The sequence below is a fragment of the Labeo rohita genome, chromosome 25, assembly GCF_022985175.1.
Source record: "Labeo rohita strain BAU-BD-2019 chromosome 25, IGBB_LRoh.1.0, whole genome shotgun sequence".
Classification (NCBI taxonomy): domain Eukaryota; kingdom Metazoa; phylum Chordata; class Actinopteri; order Cypriniformes; family Cyprinidae; genus Labeo; species Labeo rohita.
The window spans coordinates 27318611-27342466 of record NC_066893.1 but is presented as its reverse complement, the minus strand read 5'-3'; the positions used below and the strand labels follow the sequence as shown (position 1 = coordinate 27342466).

Genomic DNA, 23856 nt, shown 5'->3' with positions numbered 1-23856 from the left:
TTAAATATATACATTAATTTGTGTGTATTTATATATGCATAATAATTACACACAGTACACACACATATATTAGGCTCAAAATTTTATTGTTTGATTAATCAAGATTAATCATTTACCAGTCCTACTTAGAATATATATATATATATATATATATATATATATATATATATATATATATATTATTATTATTATTATTATTATTATTATTATATACAGTAAAAGTTTTAGGCCACTAGTATTGTCACCAGCTAAATGGTTTAAAGTAAGTTATTTCTATCTTTTGCTGTAGTGTGTCAGTAAAAAAATATCGGTTTACATTTCCAAACATTCTGTTTGCCATTAATTGTAATAATCTAGTGAGATTTTTGTTTGCACAAGGAGTCTGACAACAGCCAGTGCTCCACACAGAGATCTGATCTCATCATCATCCAGTCTGTCTCTGGAATGACATGAAGACACAGAACAAACTGAAACAGAGTAAATCCAGAAGAACTGTGGCAACGTCTCCAAGATGCTTCAAGAGACCTACCTGCAAAGCTACCTGAAAAATTTTGCGCAAGTGCACCTACACTCAAAAAAATGGTTTTGTGCCACTGTTCATTTTACCCAGGTATTTATTGTTAAAACAACACAAGTGTATTTCTTTTTCCACCAAAACACTATTGTATTGTGCTCTATTAATTTAAACTGTTTAAGTTTCCATTTTACTTGATTATCAATCGTTAAACTAACGTAAACGGTTTAATTTCGCCGTTCAAAAAACCGGATATGACATTTCCAACGCATTTTATGAAGACGGCGCGAAGGAGGTGTATCATGGCGTCGGAGCTAGAAGTACCAGTCAGGTAAGAAAATCTAAAGACTTCTTTGTGTTAAGTCAAAAATTTTAATTTCTGTAAGTGTTTTAGTCTGCTTTTAGTGTTGTTTTGCAGACGAGTGTAACTGGTATATTGCGCCGTTAATAGATAATTTCGTGCGGTTGGGATGTGAACGCGCATATGGACTGTAGTGTATTTGTACGTGTGCTTGTGGAACAGAGGATGCGGCGAAATATTAAAATTAGCGCTTTTCCGTCTTATTAATGATATATAGGCAGTTAAATAAAACCTTCCTGTGCTCTTTCTAGGCTACTCAAGTCCCAGTAAAATTAGCGTTAGCTAAAGCACGAAAGCAAGTACAAATAATACCACATTCGACTGCTGCATACTTTTAACATTTTATCTGCTATTCGTTTTTATAACAGCATACATTGATCACTGGTTTCTTCATCGCTGCCTAATTTTGGCGAAATGAAGGAATGTCACAACTTTACTGACGGAGAAAAAAAGTTTTGGCTAAGGTAAGTGAACCGCTGTATTGCCTTTTCATCCTTTATAAACAAAAGTAATAAGGGTATTTTGCATTTTCTGTTTTAGAGGAATGCACGCAGTTGTAAATGTGAACTGGTGGATGGTTAAGAAGCTGATGTGTCTTCTAGAAATCTAAACAAGTAAGACACTAAGATATATTGATATGTTAATAAATTTATGTATGCATGTATTTGTGTGTGTGTATATATGAAGAGTTCATGTGTATATTTGTATATATTAAGAGTTTTTTTTTTTTTTTTTTTTTTTTTTTTTTTTTTTTTTTAAATAATTATTCTGCATTCCAAGTAATATCTATCAAACTGTGGTTGGTTTATTTTGAATGAATATTAATAGCTCAAAAATACAGCTAACTAACACAATAAAACACAAAAAAAACAAACAAACAAACAAAAAAAACAACAACACACACACACACACAATAAAAAAACATGTTTATGAATATTAAATATTGATAAATATTAATAAAAACGGATTTATTTGTTTTTGCAAATGAACTCTTCATATGTATATGTTTGTTTGTGTGTGTGTGTGTGTGTGTGTGTGTGTATTTAATGGGTACTTTTGACTCATTCCTTTTCTTAAAAATGGTTTGAAGGCAGAAATGTGATGTTTATCATTTTATAAACTCAATGTTTTTGTGAAAAGCTGTGCCTGAACTATAAATCATGCTTTTTACAGTCATTTTATGACTTTAAATATACTCCAGATCATGTCCACCTGTCACAGGATGAACGAGACGAGAGGCGAGCGGATCCATATGCAAGCTTTTTATTGGGCGAGACAAAGACATGGTCGTACAGGCAAGGTCGAGACGGGAGCAAACAGGAATAACACAGGCAGTAGGAAAGAATAGTCCAGGAAACGAGAGCGATAATCCACAAGGCAGGCGGCTAGACAGACGTAAACGATAATGCAGGCGAGAAGTCAAAAACCACGGGAACTAGGAACTTGGAAACAGGAAAACGCTAGCAAACAACAATACAACAATCCGTGGTTAGCACGGCGAAATACAGGGGCTTTTATAGCGCCGCTGATTGGTCGTGGGTCAAGTGTAATGGCTGATGGGAAATGTAGTCCGGGGTGTGGTGCAACAGTCTGTGTGTGAAAGGGCGAGAGTGACATCTGGTGGTGAGCGGACAGCGGGACACCGACCAGATTCGTGACATAGCCCCCCAAGGAGCGGCTTCCAGACGCTCCAACAGAGTAACAGTCCAGGGAGCGGTGGGGCGGGAGTGAGACAGGGCGAGGGCTGGAGGACCAGGTCCCTGCGGAGGACCCGGTGATTGAGGCAGAACCGACAGAGCAGGTACCCTCCAGGGAGGGGCTGGAGGCGGAGCAGGAAGCGCAGGAGCCCTCCAGGGCGGAGCAGGAGGCGCAGGAGCCCTCCAGGGCGGAGCCGGAGGCAGAGCAGGAGGCGCAGGAGCCCTCCAGGGCGGAGCCGGAGGCAGAGCAGGAGGCGCAGGAGCCCTCCAGGGCGGAACCGGAGGCGGGACAGGCGACGCCCGAGCCCTCCGAGGCGGAACAGGAGGCGGGGCGATCCTCCAGGGCGGAACAGGAGGCAGAGCAGCCCTCCGGGCGGAACAGGAGGCGAAGCCGCCCTCCGGGGCGGAACAGGAGGCGGCCGCCCTCCGGGGCGGAACAGGAGGCGGAGCGGCCCTCCGGGGCGAAACAGGAGGCGGAGCGGCCCTCCGGGGAACAGGAACAGGAGGCGGAGCGGCCCTCCGGGCGGAACAGGAGGCGCAGCGGCCCTCCGGGCGGAACAGGACCCCGCTTTACGATCTGGGACCTGGGGAAAGCAGAGACAGAGGAGACAAACAGAGAAGGGAGAGAAGCAGAGAGCTTGTAGGGGGACGCCACCTCCAAGGGAGGATCCACAGCCATGGCTGACACCTCTGGAGGTATTGGCGCAGCTTCTCCGACCAAGTGGCACTCTGGAACAGGCTTGTGACCAGGCGAAAACTCTGGGGCTGGCTTGTGACTAGGCGGGAGCTCTGGAGCAGGCTTGTGACCAGACGGGAGCTCTGGAACAGGCTTGTGACCGGACGGGAGCTCTGGAACAGGCTTGTGACCGGACGGGAGCTCTGGAACAGGCTTGTGACCAGACGGGAGCTGGGGCGGAGCAGGAAACCGCGTTATGGCCTGGGACCTGGAAACAGCAGAGACAGAGGAGGTAGAGAGAATATGGGGAGAGGCAGAGAGTCTGTAGGGGGACGCCGCCTCCACGGGAGGATCCACAGCCGAAGCTGACACCTCAGGAGGCATTGGCGCGGCCTCTCCAACTGGCGGGGGCTCTGGAGTAGGCTTGTGCTTGGACAGGAGTTCTGGAGCAGGCTTGGGAGCAGACGTGACCCCAGAAGCACAATGTGCAGCCCACACACACCAGATGGCAATAGCCATTAAGGGTAGAGCAGCAGCGGGAGGTTGTGGTGGGTCCAGGGCGCTGGCTATCCCGATAGGCTGTGGTCTTGGGATGTCAGACGAGATGTGACTTGACTTGGGGTCTGGTGTGACTTGACTTGGGGACTGGGCATGACCTGACTCTGGGCCGTCAGACGGGTCATGGTAAGGCTCTGGGTGGCCAGACGAGACGTGGCTTGAGTCTGGGCCGTCAGGCGGGGCGTGGCTTGAGTCTGGGCCGTCAGGCGGGGCGTGGCTTGAGTCTGGGCCGTCAGGCGGAGCGTGGCTTGACTCTGAGCCGTCAGGCGGGGCGTGGCTTGACTCTGGGCCGTCAGGCGGGGCGTGGCTTGACTCTGGGCCGGCCGCCTTGACATTGCTCGACTTGGAAGCTTGACTGGACTTGGAAGCTTGACTGGACTTGGAAGCTTGACTGGACTTGGAAGCTTGACTGGACGCTGAAGCTTGACTGGACGCTGAAGCTTGACTGGACGCTGAAGCTTGACGGGACTTGGAAGCTTGACGGGACTTGGAAGCTTGACTGGACGCTGAAGCTTGACTGGGCGCTGAAGCTTGACTGGACGCTGAAGCTTGACTGGAGACGGAAGCTGCATTATGACAGGACCTGACAACTAGGCTTGACTCACGAGGATCTGCAGAGGCCTGGCTTGCTTCAGGAATAACAGCTGTAACGTGACTTGGCTCAGGGACGACAGCTGTGACGTGACTTAACTCATGAGGAACAGCTGTGACTTGGCTTGACTCGTGGAGAACAAGAGCTTTGGTTTGACTTGACTCTGTTGTTTGACCGGACTTGGAAGCTTGACTTGACCCTGGGGTAGCAGCCGCGACGTGAAGGAGCGCCATTTTAGCTGCCCGTACAGCCATCAGGGGTGAATCCAGCACATGTGCCATCATGATAGGCCGCGATCTTGGGATGTCAGGCGGGACGTGACTTGACTCAGGAACCACGGCTGTGACTTTGCTTGACTCGGGAACCGCTTCAGGAAGGCCGGCCCTGATGGGTGCAGACTCAGGAGCAGAAAACACAACGTGAACAGGCTGTGGCTTGACTGAGATGGCCTGAGCAGGCTGTGGCTTGGCTGACATGGCGTTAGCTGGCACTGGCTTGGCAGCCATCTTGTGCAGTGGCTCTGGCGTGGCAGCCATCTTGTGCAGTAGCTCTGGCGTGGCAGCCATCTTGTGCAGTGGCTCTGATGTGGCAGCCATCTTGTGCAGTGGCTCTGACGTGGCAGCCATCTTGTGCTGTGGCTCTGGTGTGGCGGCCATCTTGTGCAGTGGCTCTGGCGTGGCGGCCATCTTGACAGTGCTTGGCTCGGGAATGATGGCTGTAACTTGACTTGACACAGGAACCACAGTAGTAGCTTGACTTGACATAACAACTTGACTTGACTCGGGGAAAACAGCTGCAGCTTGACTTAACTTGGAGACTTGACTTGACTCAGGAAACACAGCTGCAACTTGACTCGACTTGGAAACTTGACTTGACTCGGGAAACACAGCTGCAACTTGACTTGACTCAGGAAAGGCAGCTGTGAAATGACGGAGCTCCGTTATCGCCGCCATCTGGTGAGCGCGCACTGGCGCCGCCGCCATCTTGCGAACGGGCATCGCAGTCGCCGCCATTTTGCGCACGGGCTCCGTTGTCGCCGCCAGGGTATGAACGCGCTCCGGCGCGGCCGCCATTTTGTGAACGGGCGCCGGCGCTGGCGCGATATCGCGTTGCTTCTCCGCAACATCCACAGTAAGTGAAGAACCGCTAATATGTAGTGCAATGTTTAGATATTGGCTTATAGTCCAATGGGGCTGATGTGTTGGCATTAAGGAGACGAACGGTTCAGAGAGCCCTCCACGGAAAAAGATCATTAAACACAGATCACTCATAGAAGTCTGGTGTGTTAATGTATGAAAGTCCATAACGTACTCCTCAACCGATCGCTCACCTTGCTTGAGGAGCATGATCTGTATCGCAGGGTCCTGAGCTGCTGGATCCTTGTTGACGGATTGTTCTGTCACAGGATGAACGAGACGAGAGGCGAGCGGATCCATATGCAAGCTTTTTATTGGGCGAGACAAAGACATGGTCGTACAGGCAAGGTCGAGACGGGAGCAAACAGGAATAACACAGGCAGTAGGAAAGAATAGTCCAGGAAACGAGAGCGATAATCCACAAGGCAGGCGGCTAGACAGACGTAAACGATAATGCAGGCGAGAAGTCAAAAACCACGGGAACTAGGAACTTGGAAACAGGAAAACGCTAGCAAACAACAATACAACAATCCGTGGTTAGCACGGCGAAATACAGGGGCTTTTATAGCGCCGCTGATTGGTCGTGGGTCAAGTGTAATGGCTGATGGGAAATGTAGTCCGGGGTGTGGTGCAACAGTCTGTGTGTGAAAGGGCGAGAGTGACATCTGGTGGTGAGCGGACAGCGGGACACCGACCAGATTCGTGACACCACCCTTTTGGAATAATATACATGACAATAATCACACAAATGTTTTGATCACTGAATTTGTCTTTGCTGTTAAACTATATATGGGTGCTCTTGTAACAAATTGTACTTCATGTGTTTACAGATTTGTGCAAAATATGAGACAGGCAGAATAACCATAGGCCCATTAGTGTCAACTGTCTTTGCCAGTGGGTGGATCCACACCGCAAAACTTATGAAGATGATTGCAAACCGAAGAACAGTCCTTGGACAAAGCATTAAACCCTCTTGGTCCCCACTACACAGGTAAGAACAGCTACACTCAACAAAAACTTTTGTAATCATGTTAAAGGGGTCATCAGATGCTGTTGATATGATTCTTAGAGTCTTAATGAGAAGTCCATAGCATACTTTTGTTAAAATTTCTCAGTGGTAGTGTAAAAAACACCCATTTTACCATATCAAAATCAGCCCTTTTCAGAGTGGGCCATTCTGTTGCATGTTCCTTTAAATACAGTAATGGTGGTCAGACTGTTCTCAGCTCTCACTCGGCTCATTTAGGGCAGGTCTAAGATAAGACGTTCATGTAAATCAACTATTGTGGGAGCAGCCTTGATCGGTGTGACGTCACACCAACTAGAAGCTGAGAATGACCTGATTTGAAAAAGGGCATATTACTTATAATGATTAAAAAATACCACTGGGTGGATTTTTATCATCATAGGGTGGTTGTGTACACATTCTGCCAACATGCATATATGTTCAAACAACATGTAAAAGTGAGTTTTGCATCAGATGACCCCTTTAAAACATTGTTTCACCAGCCACTGAGTTTTAGGGTTATGGTCATAGGCATTAACAAAAAAGACAGATATAATAAGAATTGGATTATTAATATAGTAAATATAAAATATATGGTATTACTGTAAACTGACAGATATTGCGAATACATTATCTTCCCAAAAACAATACATTCTAAAGCAAGGCAGGCGTGTCAAACCTGCTCTTGGAGAGCCAGTGTTCTGGAGTTTAGCTCCAACACCCCTGCCTGGAACTTTTAGTAAAACTTTGATTAGCAAACGTGTAAGACCTTTGTTCATCTTCAAAATACAAATTAAGATATTTTTGATAAAATCAGAGAGCTTTCTGACCCTGCATAGACACCAACACAACTGAAATATTCCCAAGCCCCGAAACGTAGTAAGGACTTTGATATAATATCCATGTGACATCAGTGGTTCAACCATAATTTTACAAAGCTACAAGAATACTTTTTATGGGTAAAGAAAACAAAATAACTACTTTATTCAACAATTCTTCTCCTCCAAATCACATATTTTGCCATTATGGAGAGTATCATGATGCATGCACATTGCTTTCCTCTGCAAGCAAACAAGGCCCAGCGCATACATGTTCTACGTCAGCAGAACCACACGCATGCGTTATGCAAAGAGGTACTCTCGATAATGGCAGAAGACGCAATTTAGAGAAGAATTGTTGAATAAAGTCAATATTTTTGTTTTCTTTGCACACAAAAAGTATTCTCACTGCTTTGTAAAATTATGGTTGAACCACTGATTTTTACACTGTTTTACTGGTGTCCTTACTACGTTTCTGGGTCTGGGAGCATTTCAGTTGCATTACTGTCTATGCCGGGTCAGAAAGCTCTCAGATTTCATCAAAAATATCTTTATTTGTGTTCCGAAGATGAATGAAGGACTTGTGGGTTTGGAACGACATGAGGGTGAGTAATTAATGACAGAATTTTCATTTTTGGGTGAACTATCCCTTTAATTGGGAATATTGCTAAACTCTGCAGGACAGTGACTTTCTGTGCTGATCTGGTCCAGTACTGTTATAGTTTCATTTTCCACTGTAATGTTAGTTAGAATTCCATCTGAACTGCTTGCCTGTATTTCCCGTAAGGAAATGATCAGACAGAATAATAATGACATTTTTCAAATGTTTTTTTTTTTTTTTTTTTTTTTTTAGAAAAATGTAAAGGCTAAATCTCATGAATTTTGTTGTTGTCTGCATCTTTAGACTAATGACGTTGAAGTACCCAAATGAAGACACTAGCAGTGTTATTATGGAGTATATGGTAAGTTGTTTTATTGATTAATTTATTTATTTATTGGTATTTTCAAGGATGATAAATGGTAAGGTAAATTTAATACGCAAGAATTTGAGTACTCCATTCTTTTAAATATCCTCTCTAGGATACAGACGTTGGCAGCACTCAGGAGGTGATCCAGAGGAATCATGGGAATCTATGTCATACGATTTGAAGGTGCAGACATTGAAGACAGCACAGCAGATGTTGGAGTGTTGGAAGATAAAGTTCTTCAGGACCTTAGCAGTAAACCCTATGAAAAAACATGTTGCTGGGACTGATATATGGACTAAACTTGAACTCCTGAAATCAGGTACATTTGGAGTATTGCAGAAGTTATTTCTGGAGCCAGTTCCTGTTCCTGGATTAAGGTTTGATTGGTTACCTTTATATGCCAATTAGAAAATGACAGTAGTTTAATATTTCTGTAATTTTGTAATGTGGTTGTAACTGTAATTGTTGCTCTTGTTTAACAAATACACTTGATAATTTGTGACATCTTGTCTTTTGTGATTCATTGCAAAATAATCACACAAAAAATGCTTCGTTGAAGGGAGTAAGTTTAACTTGAAATCATTTAGTTAAAGTAACTAGAACCAATTGGATGGAACCGCTGTCCATAATTTAAATGAGTTGTCTGAAACAAACTTCCTTATGTTGATAAAGTGAAACATATTTAGCCAGTTTTTAATAAACCAAAACATGTTCACTAAACTTAACCGGTTTAAGTTACAGGGAAGTGAATAAATTGAGTTGGTTGGACATTACTATTTCACATAAATTCTTCCTCATTCAGCTGTGTTGTCACAACACAAAGAGTTTGCATAGATTCAAAAAATTCCATTCATGTTCATCAAAAACAATTTGGTTGTGTGGAACCACTGTCCATAATTGAATTAAGTAGGTTTAAAGAATCATTTTTTTGAGTGTAGGGCAAAAGCTGCTGTAAACGCAAAGAATGGTCACACCAAATGTTGATTTCATTTAGTTGATAGAAGGTAATTGATAAAGAAAATCTATTTATGACAGCATCCTCATTTTACAGCATTTTTACACAAGTGCCTAAAACTTTTAACAGTGCTGCACCTTTGCAGGTAGGTTTCTTGAAGCATCCTGGAGACTTTGTCACAGTTCTTCTGGATTTAGTCTGTCTGAGTTTGTTCTGTTTCTTCATGTCATTCCAGACAGACTGGATGATGATGAGATCAGATCTCTGTGCAGAGCACTCGCTGTTGTCAGACTCCTTGTGCAAACAAAAATCTCACTGGATTATTACGATTAATGGCAAAATGAATGTTTGGAAGTGTAATCTGATATTTCCTACTGACACACTACAGCAACAGACTGACTTTAAGTGACTTTATACCATTTTTTAGCTGATGAAAATACTAGTGGCCTAAGACTTTTGCACAGTACTGTATATTAGAATACAACTATTTTTGATATAACAAAAAAAAACAAAAAAAAACTAAAATTTGCTTAAAGGTCAAAAGGTGTTATTTATGTCAAAGACAACTTCAAAATTGATGTTGTTGAAAATTTTAAGGCAATAATATCATTCTGTACTGGGGACACAAAAAGCACCGAATCCCAGGAATGACCTTAATACGAAATGTTTAAACTACTGTTTTTCATAACAAATACCATAGAAACCACAGTTATATTTTACCCTGGTATTGAGTTGCCATCCCTTATGAAAATTAATCATATTTTTATTGTAGTTGTTTAACTGCAGTAAATATGGTTTCTGGTTGTATTTGATTACATCTGTAAATAGATAGTTTTACTAGAAATACCATGGTTAAACTATGGTTAGTGTAGCAAATTGTGGAAGGCGGACGGGGCCAAAGTCTTTGGAGAATTTGACCATGTCAACATGCACTGTTTGTCTGCATTAACGCAACAACAAACACAGAAGCCAATAAAATTGCTGTATTTGAGACTGTATTTGCATATGTGATGCTATATAGTATATAATATAATATATATATATATTCTATATTGGTGGTGCAAGATGTAAACAATGCCACTGAACCAAACAGAACCTGCAAATTTTGCTGATTATTGCTGCTGAAAAGGGTCATTTATTGTCATGTTTTGGCCTGTACTAATCTGTCGAACCAGGAAAAACATTTGGAGTAGGCTACTATAGACTGCCGAAAGTTATAACAAATCAAGGAGAAGAGTGCAAAAGACTGTCTGAGGAACAAAATACATTTGTAGTTAGTCAAACTGAACTAGGATTTCCAGGGCAAGAATCTTGACAACATTTGTGTTTGTTCATATCATTTCTGGTTAGGTAGGTGAAATATTAGGCTAATGTCTTAACTAATACTGCTCATACGTATCTTTCCCACCTATTAACTTTAGTTTGTCAAAATATTGCCTTTTCCTACTAACCAAGTACTTCTCTATTTGATTTAGCAGCTTCTGCATATTTTTTCAATGGTTTAGACAGCAAAAATTAGCAGAACAACATATTCAGTAGTACATTAACCATGCATTCCATGCTGTTGTTTACAACCAAGTATCTCCAGTATAGCCACTGACCAAATTATGATGTAAGTGCAAACTCTCTATAAGTTTATACAAAAACATCTGACATCATGTTTATTCATGAAGGATGTAATTACTGGTATGCAAACATCTAACATTACATTATAACACTGCCAGAATGTGTGGGTCTACATATGCGAAAGATACGCAGTCAAAATTGCTGCGTTATAGCGGAAAAACAGTGCAAGTTGCATTCCATGCATTCCATTTCCTTCCGTGTTTCCTGTTCCCTTTCTCACATGTATTTGTAAAAAATTTTTTTTATAAAAAATCTTAAAAATAAAGGTGCATAGATGGCATAGAAGAACCTTTTTTGTCTAAATGGTTCCATAAAGAACCTTTGACATCTGAAGAACCTTTGTGTTTCGCAAAAGGTTCTTTGTGGTGAAAGAAGGTTCTTCAGATTATAAAAAAGGTAAGAAAGACATGATTCTTTAAAAAACCTTTGACTGAATGGTTCTTTGTTGAACTAAAAATGGTTCTTCTATGGCATCGCTGAGAAGAACGTTTTAAAGCACCTTTATTTTTAAGAGTGTAACAGATGAAAAATAAACTGCATTTGATAAAAGCATTTGAGAAATGTATAAATGTAAATCAAATTTATATTATTGTAAAATTAATAATAATAATAATAATAATAATAAAACTCGTCATAAAACGTTTAAATCCTTGCTTAATAGTGGAAGAGAGCAGGTACTTACCTTCTGAGCATGAGATGTGAAATGCTAAAGTCAGTATGAGCAGCCTGTTTAGTTTTGCCTTGGTAGATTTCATTTTTTCATCTGAGGTCTTTCTCATAAAACAAGTCACACTGAAGTGATTGCAAGTTTGCAAACACAAACAGATTGGGTTTGGTTTCCCAATGCTCGCTATAAACTTTCTTTATCAACTCAGGGGTTTATCGTGAGTTTATGATTAACTCTGGCTGTGAACCTCACACTTCCATGTGCACAACAGTGTGTTTCACTTCCCTTTTTAATTACAAGAGATCGTTTATAAATATAAATGATTTTAACTACTGGTAATTTACAAAGTAAAAGGAAACACTGACAGAAATTTCTTAGTATATAAATACAAGTCAATTTATTTATTAGTTAGTTAATTTATATAGGCCCACAACAAGCTTAAAAATGTGTGCATAAAACTAAAACATTGAAAAACCAGTTTAAAAACAATGTAAACAGTTCTATTCTTTAAATGAAAATACACTATTGTAAATTCAAATATTTGCAGAATTTAACCCTTGTGCATCAATTTAAAAAAGTTACACATAGGTTCATAGAGGACAAAAGTGTCCATGTCAAAAACTCTCATAAAATTTAAAGCTTGGGAGTACAGACTTAAGTTTGGTCTTATTTTAAAGAAGACCCTTGGCAGATTATTGTTGAAGTTAAAAAAGTTGTAAAAATTGAAACCAAAAATGTTATAGAGGTTTAAGTTCATGAAAGTGTTTTTAAATATATATTTTATATAACAATTTGTACTAAAATTGATAGAAAATCAAAGCCATAAATCTAAACAAGTTGTGTTCCAAACGTGAGGTTGATATCTCAAAAAAATAGCTTTTAGTAAGATTTTGTTTAGGTGCAGTACCAAACTTTTCCCATTAGATTCCAGGAGTATCATTTCTCTCTCTCAAACATTACACGTGCGCGCACACAAACACACTGACTCTATAATATGCATAAGCAGAAAACAGGAATAAAGCGAAAATTTGCTTTATATGCCAAACTTGAAAAAAATGGCACCACAGTAAAAAATAGTACAAATTTTAATTCTGAAGACTTGCCAACAGAATGAAAGCCTATTAACAAATACTGCATATTTTAATGCTGAATGGCCCTGGGATTAAAAATTGCAGTTTTAATGGGTTTCAATGAGGACATTTTTGTCCAAAAGGTGTTGAGGAACTATTTTTTGTACCTAGTGTAAATTAGATTTATTGAAGGAAATGAGGGTGAAATATTACAATTCCAGTAAAAATACACACCTGAGCCAAAAAATTATGCAGTTAGCATTAACACAGGCAGAGAAAATTATCATATCAAAAATATGTTTTTAAAAGCTTATGATTATTATACATTTGAGGCATTTGGTTGCAACTACATGAGATAACCTATACAATTTAATGTTAAATGCAAAGTGTGAAAGTTTTTTTTTTTTTTTTAATACATGCACCATAAAAAAAATCCATTACATTTTATGCAAAATTATGCAAACAGTGTTAAAATGTGATTTAATTGTGTGCATTTAAATTTTTTTGACACAATGAATTGTTTCTTTCATGATAATATTTTCTACACCTGTATGAGATCTAAAAAATAACACTATGATGAATATCTAACGCTGGATGTTTAGAAGTAGACAAATAAAACTTTCGCTCTACATGAAGTGCCATTTATAAAACTAAAATGACAGAACCAATAAATACACAACAACATGGAACTATCAGGATAAAAACTGCAAACAGAAACATTTCCATCTTATAATGGAAACCGCCTGTTGTAAATCCCAATATTGCCAGAGTTGTTGTCATCTTCACACCCAGCAGAGTAAACATCCAACAGAACACAGTTACTAACCCCATTGACAGCATCGCTCCCAATGAACAAAACAGGAATGACTGAAATGCAATGTTGAGAACAGTCCCGTCATTCTTTTGATTGGACGAAGTGCAAAACACTGTGGTTAAAATAGCCCCGAGCGTGACGCCAGGAGCCGCACTGCATGCTATGAGCACATCTGACCACGTCTTTATGCTGGTCACTGTTCCCAGGATCAGTCCTAAAGGTAATCCTAAAATGAACAATACAAGTACAAAAAACCTAAACAGTATGTTTAACTCCAGTAACCTAATGCATGTAGTTGTAATAACACACAATGTGCAAAGAGTCATATTTATCGGTACAGCAACATTCGGACTCAGATTATTTCTTAATATGACCAAGAAAATAGCAAATACGCATAATACTGCTCCAAAACTACAAAGTTCATGCTTCCCTTTGGTGAAAATAACAACAGCACTGAGTACAATAAAGAAAATCCATCCTACAGTTCCAACTCCTCCTGAAGTGTCATATATTACAGACAAGACTGGATTTTCATCATTTATATTTCTGTTGGTCTCTTCTTTAAGTTTGTTCTCAATTTCTTGTAGTCTTTGTAGAAGTTCCAGCTTTTCCGTTTCTAACTTTTGTGTCAACACTGAATACGTTCTGAGCCAAACTAACTTGTCTACTTCTGCTAGAAGAGCTGCTTTTTCAGCAGGTTTTGGTTTAGAGTCTCCCATCACGTGAAATCTTCCTCCACATGCGTTGATCATTTCTCTGGACGCTCCTGTGAGATGTTCCTGGTGATTTTGGAGCAGAAGAACAATGCAGTACTGCAGGACTTCTTCTCCCAGCAGCTCCTGGGCTCGTTTCACAATATCACACTGTTGTGATTGTTGATTTTCCAGGACCATTAAAACGGCATGAGGTCCAGGAGACGAGAGAAACAGCGCTGTTGTGAAGGTCTGTCTCGCTGTGTCCTCCTCACAGAGGTTTGGTCCAGTGACCAGCATCATACGACCCTCGTCTGTAATTACTGGAGTCTTTACAATCTCTCTGTCCTCCTGTCCACCATCTTTCCTTCCTGACAGAAGATCTGCAGCGCTGAATCTGGACTGACCTCTGATTCCCACTATCAGGATCCTCAGAGCCTCATCATGAGAAGCTGGATGAGAAAGTTACAGACAAAAACATTGAAAGGAATCATGTAAATATTCCTTGAAGCAACCTAGAAGTAACTAATCTGCTACGATTATGGTGAAATCAAGGTCATTAATAATTATTGTATATAAAATTATTATTGCGCTGAATGATTACGTTCTTGTTTTGAAGTAAAAGTGTGATTTAATAACGCATGCATCAGATGTTTAAACATACAGAGCGCATATACATTACCATCAACATGTATAGATGTCATGTGGAATGCTAAAATCACTGTGAGGATCCTTTTTGTTTCTATTCTGGTTAGTTTCATTTTCAACCTGAAGAATAAAGCGACTGTTAAACGCTGCGGAATTTACTCTGTGACTTTAAATAACTTAAATCTGCTTGGTTTAGTCTTACAATATATGAATCACCGTTTTACTTACGATCGTTGCCGAAAAATTTAGTTTTTGGCTTGACGTAACTTGAAAGTTTCACTACTGATAGCGCTCACGTGTTTCCCGTTACAGGCAGAGCCGAATTTTACGGAACCCCTTAAGGGACATGGTGGTGAAAAAAATCAGAGTGAGTGAAAAAAAAATTCAGGGTGGGAGGAAAAATATTTTTCAGATTTTTTTGCGTTCCCTCGCAAAACTTTGCGTTCTCTCGCAAAGTTTTTTGCGTTCTCTCGCAAAGTTTTTGCGTTCTCTTTTTGCGTTCTCTCGCAAAGTTTTTTGCGTTCTCTCGCAAAACTTTTGCGTTCTCTCGCAAAGTTTTTTGCGTTCCCTCGCAAAACTTTTGCGTTCTCTCGCAAAACCGGTTGGGTTCGGACAAACACTTCCTGTTTACTCAGCTCAGTATGTTCACAACGGAGCGGTTCATATAAGTTTTATACTGAACTTGAACTCAAGTGGCCTATTATAGAAATACAGTCATTTAATTGCTTATAGTTTAAGGCACGATTTGGGAAAATCCTAAAACGCTTAATGTGGATTAATGTACTAAAACAGTGACAGCGGAGGCCCAATTCGGTATTAATAAATGCTATTCATACTAATAAAAATTTTAATATTAATAGCATTACTCTCAATAAAGCAGTCATAAATGCAACTTGCTTTTCTTCCCACAGAAAACCTTTAGGATACAGAAAACGCTTAATGGAAGCTAATGGACGAATTAAGACGGTATTTGTAGTTACAGTGGTTTAAGTATAGTAACCATGGTTAATTTGTTTGCTGCTTGTTTAAAAAAAAAAAATTATAAGTTTTTGAAAGGAAAAATAAAACAAACAAGTCACGTAGCCTGTTAGTCCCATTTTATTCAGAAATAATACTACCAGCAGGCCTACAGCGTGTTATAATACCAACATTATAAACACACATAGCCTAGGCCATTAGTTCCCTGCACTTCACAGCAAATCCTTTAAATTTAACCGTATTCAGAACAGACCAAAAACTAAAACCAAAAAACTATAACTTATTCATTTTTAATGAATACATATAATATAATGCAGTATATAATAATAGGTATAAGCTTATAGCTATAAATAAACTAAAAGAAATAATTTAAAGCGAAACTGAAAGTATGGGCTCACGTATGGCTCTCCTTCAGCACAAATCCAAATGTTTCCATATTCACAATGTATTTGCAGCTAAACCATTAAATTAACCGGGCTTTGTACGTTCCAATATCGACATGAAAAAATCATAGTGAACAAAAATGTGCTGCAGTGGATTGGACCGGTGCTCACGCTGTACGACACAGACTAATACAGACTATTTGAACTGACTAGTGTAAGTTTGTATCTGTTTGGGTGATTCTGTGTATTATTTCAATAATGAACAGGCTGCGAGGCGCCAGCGCGATCAAACAGCTGAAATATAAAAACTGTAAAAAAAAAAAAAAAAAAAAAAATGTATATATATATATATATATATATATATATATATATATATATATATATATATATATAAAAACTGTCTTCCATACAGAAAAATACCCTGTGCGAGTTATTGTTTTTCATGTTTAAAATAGGAGAATGCAATATCCAAACGACTGCAAATGCAACATTTATTTTATATAGCAGTTCAACAAAAAGGGTAATATTAAGTGACATTTTAAATGTAGCCTACATTTTAAACACGTTTGTTATATTTAACGAAATAATAATAGTTCCAACGAAATCCGCAACAGAACTGGCGTCTCTCCAAGCAACAGCGGTGTTTCGTTTCTGAATTAATCTGCAGCTTTGAACCATTCGGAGAGTCCGTGATTAATCACCCATTCATAACTACAACCATTTGCTTAGTTATTGAATGAATGAATGAATGAATGACGGGACGCCTTGCTCATTAAGACAGTGACATGCCGCCACCTACTGGAACGTTTGAGAACCACTAGTTTAATGGATTACTTCATTAATTGCCTATTTTTAATAAAACATAAAATGTTGGCTTTTTATATCATTGTCTTCTTATATTAAGCTAAGGTACATTGGAGAGCTTTCTGTTCATATTCGGGGCTTACCTGCTTTCTTACATTTAAAATGTATAACAAACTCTATACCGAGTTCGGCCTTTTATACTCTATTATCCCGTTATTTTTTTTTCTGGGGGATACGCTTAACGTGCAATTTAGCGGGTTACGTTTATATACTGAGCTATTCTGGTATATAAGGTGTGTACTGAACTTGGTCCTACAGTGTTTTACATTTTAGAATGTACCAAAATCGTGCCTTGATGTATTTATATAATAGCCTACTTGAGTCCAAGTTCAGAATCAAACTCTATGAGTCGCTCAATTGCGAACGTGCAATGTAGGAACCACTACAAGCTGTAAAGTAAACAGATAGTGTTTGTCCGAACTCAACTGGTTTTGCGAGGGAACGCAAAAAAGTTTTGCGAGGGAACGCAAAAAAGTTTTGCGAGGGAATGCAAAGTTTTGCGAGAGAACGCAAGAGTTTTGCGAGGGAACGCAAAAAAGTTTTGCGAGGGAACGCAAAGTTTTGCGAGAGAACGCAAAAGTTTTGCGAGGGAACGCAAAAAACTTTGCGAGAGAACGCAAAAGTTTTGCGAGGGAACGCAAAAGTTTTGCGAGGGAACGCAAAAAACTTTGCGAGAGAACGCAAAATTTTGCGAGGGAACGCAAAGTTTTGCGAGGGAACGCAAATGTTTTGCGAGAGAACGCAAAAAAATCTGAAAAATATTTTTCCTCCCACCCTGAATTTTTTTTCACTCACTCTGATTTTTTTCACCACCATGTCCCTTAAGGGGCTCCGTAGAATTTCGACTCCCTGTCAGAATTCCACTACCCTGCGCGTGCACGCGCATGACGTCATTTGTTGACATTCGTTGCGGCCAAATGAATTTAATATTTGTGTTGCCCTCTCATTTTCAGTTAATTTTATTTATTTCATGTAGTCCTTATGTGGATAAACATGGCTTGTTAAATGTATTGAGAACATACTGAGTTGTTTTTGTGAAATTCATTTTTAAATGACGAATAAAATAGCCAAAATAAAAAAGCTCTGCACAGTTTGCTGTTCATAGCTTTTTGAAATCAATCTTTTTCATCCAAGTTACGCCCACCATCATCAAACAAGTCTCAAGTCTTCTCATTTTTTGATAAACCAAGAGGGTATGAGATAGGTCTTGTAATCTATTATTTGGCAGCAAATAGCAGGATCATGGCATACATGCAAAATAAGTAATTGGTTTTTGGCAATTGTCAGCAAATCATTTATTTACTTAAAGTAACATTTAATTGCTGACATGAAATGTTGTATTTCTTGAGAAATGTTAGATTATATACATTAAAATATAAGTGATACACTGATTTGATAATACATTATTACACTGAAATTTGAAAATATAATTTTGTAATTCTATTTTTATATGCTGATATAATAATGTGGGAAAGAGCTGGCTTTCATCCAGGACTTTCGAGTGAGTTTAAAATACTGCGCTGTTTCAACAACATTTTTCGTACTTGAATAAGGTTGGTAACCATGTCAGATTCAATATTGAGTTTTCTATATTTCTAAAATAAACATAGATATGTCTTATATAATTAGCATCAAACAAACAATATAACCCATATAAACAATAAGACTGGGAATTGATTACAAAACCACTATTTAGATGGCGATATTCACTAAGTTTGAAAATGGCCATGGCCACAGTCAAACGCACTGGGAATGTGTGGAATGACAAAAAGGTTAAAAAACACATTGAAAAAGAAAAGAAAGCATAACCATAACAATGACATGACCCCTTTACATGCATAACAGGTTTTTTCTGGTTTCCTCTAATCAAAACTTGCTCTAAGCTTCAATTTTGAGACCATACCTGCGGTTACAAGATGAAGTCAAACAACGCAAATCGGCTGCTAATATTGATTCTTGCATTTTACATCACATCTTTAGAAGGTTAGTATCTGCTCTCTTCTTTATCTTTTTAGTTTGTGTTCTCTAAGATTTGACACTACAATAAAAGCATTGTTGGCACCTCAAGTGTTGATCTGTTTGGAAAATACAGCATTTTAAGCAATTCAGAGTAAATAAGTATATATCAACAAAAGATATGAATAATATTGACAAATTTTTCTATGTGCTCAAGTTTTATCAAACTTGCCAAATCGCTGGCAAGTTATATTCAGTATATTCAGAGAATATACTGTTGATCATTTTTCTTACCCTACTGGCAAATATTGTTTTTCTTTGCATGATGTTTCAATTTCTCTTTCAGCTTCTCATGATGATGATGTGAGGATCTTGACTGTGGAAATCAGAGGTCAGTCCAGATTTAGTGCTGCAGATCTTCTGTCAGGAAGGACAGATGGTGGACAGGAGGAGAAAGAGATTGTAAAGACTCCAGTAATTACAGACGAGGGTCGTAGAATGATGCTGGTCACTGGACCAAACCTCTGTGAGGAGGACACAGCGAGACAGATTTTCACTATGCTGTATCTCTCGTTTCCTGGACCTCACGTCGTTTTAATGGTCCTGAATCTGGAAAATCAACAGTCACAACAGTGTGACATTGTGAAACGAGCCCAGGAGCTGCTGGGAGAAGAAGTCCTGCAGTACTGCATTGTTCTTCTGCTCCAAAATCACCAGGAACATCTCACAGGAGCATCCAGAGAAATGATCAACGTGTGTGGAGGAAGATTTCACATCATAAGAGACTCTGAACCAAAACATGCTCAAGCTGCAGCTCTCGTGGCAGAAATAAAGAAGTTAGTTTGGCTCAATGATCACAAATTTTACTCAGTATTGAGACAACAGTTACGGTCAAAAAGGCTGGAGCATTTGAAAAGACAAAGTGAAATAGATGACAAACTTGTAGAAAATCAGGTCTCATCTCCAAGGCATGCCATTTTAGTAGTGATCGGATGGAGTCTGATAATTTTGCTGATCACAGTTCTGCTAATAATCATGTTAACCGCAGACCTCAGCTTCAGGCACTATATAATTGTCTTGAAACTTTTGCTTTTATGTTTTTGTGTGTTTATCGCTTCAGTTGTTCTGATTTTAGTGTTGTTGTTGTTGAGTTTGCTTAAAGTTTATATAGAATACTTCCTCAGTTCTTTCTTGTTTTATCCAGTGTTACTGTTGGTTTCTTTAATGTTGATTTTCAGTCCACAGAAGAGGACAAATCAAAACAGAACATAACAAGTGAGCAGTTTCTCTCATTTTCTGGACTTAATAGTATTTTAACGGTACTGAATCAAGAATCAAAACTGCGTGATATTGTCAAACAAGTCCAAAAAATGTAGCATGTCAGGGCAGATAACACGAGTTACGTAATCAAATTACTTTTTTTCAAGTAACTAGTAAAGTAATGCATTACTTTTTAATTTACAAAAACATATCTGAGTTACTTTTTTTTTTTTTTTACCATTTATTGATTAAAAGCTCTTCCTCTTATTACTTAAGCCCTGTGTTCTCCTGAGTTTCTTGGTCCTGTATTGAAGTTAATTTGAGTTGATGTGTTTGTGGTGGTTTCTTGCTCCTAGTTTCTGTCCAGAGTTTAAGTTTATATTAAAGACTGTTATTTTGAACTTCTCCTGCGTTGTGCGCATCTCTGCTCACCACACATCTGTGACAATATGATGCAAACCTGCAATAATTAAATGTTAAATAATAACAAATATCCTTTATCTATTTGATCCCATTTTATTAACCAGTGTCTTTGCTACTGATCTTCAATGATCCAATTAAAGTATACCAATAAGCAAAACTATTTATAACTAAATGTTAGTTTATAACAAGATAAACTAACATTTGTTCTTCTTTTTTATTGCTGAAGAATGCTGAACTTTTTTCTTCTGTGTTCTGCTGTACAGACATGAATAAACATTTTCTTCAGCCTGAGGCTTTCGGTGTGAAAGAGCTTTTACATTTGTCAAAAATATAATGTTTTATAATAAAAATAAACAAGCAAGCCCTCCACAGATTTAAAAAAGAACGCAAAAGTAACGTGACACGTAATGCAATATTGTAATTCATTACTTTATACATTAACTTTTCCCACACTGGACAAAAAAATGTAACATCATATAGAAAAATATTCTGAATGTAAAAAAAAATCAAATACTGTCAAAGCAGTTGCATTTAGGTGAACATCTTCACAAGTGTTACAGGTTTTAACTTTCATTACCATCTATACAAAAGAGGAAAACTTAGGAATAATTTTGTACTGTAATGTTAACATGGACCATGTAACAAATACTGCAATGATTTATAAACAGTAGAAAGTATCATTCCTGTTTTGTAAAGAAATTTTACAAAAGAAAACATTGTATAATGCTACACTTGTTAGTGTTTTTTAGGTTGTTGTGTTCTGAGTGATAAAGTTAGTTATGTAAGAGTTATTTAAGAATGAGTTGATTTGAGGCATTAATTAAGTGTTTTGGTAGTTTTAGTGCAGTTTGAATGTGAAATGAACTGCTGTGTCAAGTTCAACGAACATAAGTAACTCTTGTAGCAGAAATAGACAAGGTAGTTTGGCTTAATGATCACAATTTTGCTCTGAATGAGACACAACAGTAATAGTCTGAGAGACAAATCAATGAAGAAATTTACATGTTGAAGAGTTTTGTCTTGTCTGTAATATACAGATATATTTTCTTCATTATACTAAATACTGTTGATATTTTCACTAAAGAAAGGCATGAACTATAACTTCGGAGCACTATTATGTTATTTTAATGGTCACATTATGTTGCTGTTCCAATCAATTTTACTTCTTCCTCAGTTTTGGTTTCATACTACAACTTACAAAATTCATGTAATTTACCTTAAACAACTAACTCTGCAAAACAGTTCTGTACGAGTATGTGATCTTACATCTTCATTACATTTTGATCGTTCTTGCAATAAGTGTTTTTAAGCATTTATGAAGATCTAGTGAAGTCTAGAATCAATCTCGATTAATTTTACTGCTTTCAGCTTTCAATAAAAAACACAATGCAAAGTCACAATCTTGTTTCTTGGAGTATTTATGTTCTCCAAAAGCATTTATATCTAATAACTGCAGTATTCTGAAGCAATAGCGTGCAAATGGTTTTCTTGTTGTTTCATTCAAGCATCTGTACTTATTTCTGATGTGCATCTCATCAGTTGTGACATTTTGTTTACAATAAATGTCTGATTGAAATGCTTTTTGGGGTTTTGTTATCTTTGTGAATGATTTGCTCAAACATATTCTCCCGTTTCCCTCATTCACTGGATTTTCTACAGTAAAGTCTCACACATGTGCAGGGAACACAACAATACAAATGCAATAATACACAACATGCGCTCTTTAAGAACTGTAATTCTCTTGGTGCAACAACACCTGGTTATAAGATGAAAACAAACTGGCTGTTCATATTGATTATATGAACTCATAGCGTGTTACGTGGCACCTGGGGTCACAGTCGGGGCTTTTGCATTTACAGCTGTCAGAAACATGAGCCATGAATCTCCAGTCTTTACGGATATGTCATTTCAGTTTTGTTCAGTGGGGGCGACACTTTCAGTGGGGTTTATGAAAGTGTTATTTCCACTGCCTGATGTGAAGATGCTAATATTAGGATTTACTATGGCATGTTTGCATTTAATGAATGAAACTTTAAAGACTGTGATCTGTTTCACTGTTATTATGGTGGTTTTCCCACGCGTTTGTGTGCTCATTGGTTCAGTTTTTCTCATTTTAGAGTTTGGTGATGAGCTTTCTCATGGTAATTATAGAAAACTTGGTCAGTTCTTTCCTGTTTCATGTGCATTAATAGTCATTTGTCAAAGGCTGACTGCATCAGATTAAGCTACAAATGGCAACTAATATACAGTACAACAGGTTGTTATATATGTATTTTAGTTCTAATCGTTGCTATACTCTTTATCTCTGGCTGAAAACAATTCTGTTGTGATTTCACACAGTTGTTCTCATCTGGAGATTTAACTGTTTGTAAATATTAAACAGCAGTATGAAAATTGCAAATATTACTTAACCAATATTATTAGTTCAATAGTGTTGCATCAGAATTCACTAATCATGCTCCTCCTTCTTAGTCTATTAACAGCTGATCAAATAATGTAGTATCCATTAAAACATTGCTGTACATTTTGTCAATTTAATAAATTTGAACACTACACATTTAAAGTAAAAACATTGCTTATGCTTATGCGATTACTTATGATCTGCTGTTACCTTACGCTGCTGTTCATATTGTAATAATATTTTGTGCTGGATTATATATATATATATATATATATATATATATATATATATGGGTTGTTGACGTGACATGGCAAATCGTAGCAAATCGTTAAACACTCGTTAAACATCTCTTTGTCCTACATGGACCTGTTGTTATAACAGCTGCAGTGATATTAGATTTTTTACAGTTTTTGAGCCAAATCTCAAAACTGTCCTATGGTGTGACTGTCTCAAGCATGGTTCAATCAATTTCAACTTTTATAAATTTAAAAGAAAAGTTAATAAATACCTCCATCATAATTCTCACAAGTGCTGTTTTAGTGAATGGCAATCATTTTTTTCATCCATATATATTGAGTGTTTACTGTTGCCCTTTGCATTGTTGATCTACTATTTCCTATTTAATACTGTACAGCTGCCTTGTCACAATTCAGTATTGTTAAAGGCGATATATAAATAAAGGTGATTTGATTTGATTTGATATATTTTTGAAAGCGTAGGAGCTTGATACATTTTGTCTCTGAAAACCATGTCCTCTGGTGTGACACCATATATTGATTTTAAATTAGCCAAT

General features: G+C 38.2%; 2 protein-coding genes and 1 long non-coding RNA gene across 3 annotated transcripts; 1 reads left to right on the top strand and 2 right to left on the bottom strand.

Annotated features, from left to right (window-relative positions):
- Nucleotides 1-9334: 9334 nt before the first annotated feature.
- LOC127156676 (uncharacterized) lies at nucleotides 9335-11799 on the bottom strand. Its single transcript, XR_007825764.1, has 2 exons — nucleotides 11590-11799; nucleotides 9335-9575 (listed from the first exon to the last, which is right to left on the bottom strand). It is a non-coding gene; the product is annotated as an uncharacterized LOC127156676 (long non-coding RNA).
- A 233-nt stretch (nucleotides 11800-12032) lies between these two features.
- On the bottom strand, nucleotides 12033-15135 carry LOC127156670 (uncharacterized). The gene is made up of 3 exons (XM_051099654.1): nucleotides 15027-15135; nucleotides 14833-14918; nucleotides 12033-14602 (listed from the first exon to the last, which is right to left on the bottom strand). The coding sequence occupies exons 2-3, from the start codon at nucleotides 14909-14911 to the stop codon at nucleotides 13287-13289; spliced, it is 1395 nt and encodes a 464-aa protein (XP_050955611.1). The 5' UTR covers nucleotides 14912-14918; nucleotides 15027-15135; the 3' UTR covers nucleotides 12033-13286.
- Nucleotides 15136-18889: 3754 nt separating this feature from the next.
- Nucleotides 18890-20468, top strand: LOC127156675 (GTPase IMAP family member 2-like). The gene is made up of 2 exons (XM_051099659.1): nucleotides 18890-19006; nucleotides 19326-20468. Exons 1-2 carry the CDS (start codon nucleotides 18940-18942, stop codon nucleotides 20249-20251), a joined length of 993 nt encoding a protein of 330 aa, XP_050955616.1. The 5' UTR covers nucleotides 18890-18939; the 3' UTR covers nucleotides 20252-20468.
- Nucleotides 20469-23856: the final 3388 nt, after the last annotated feature.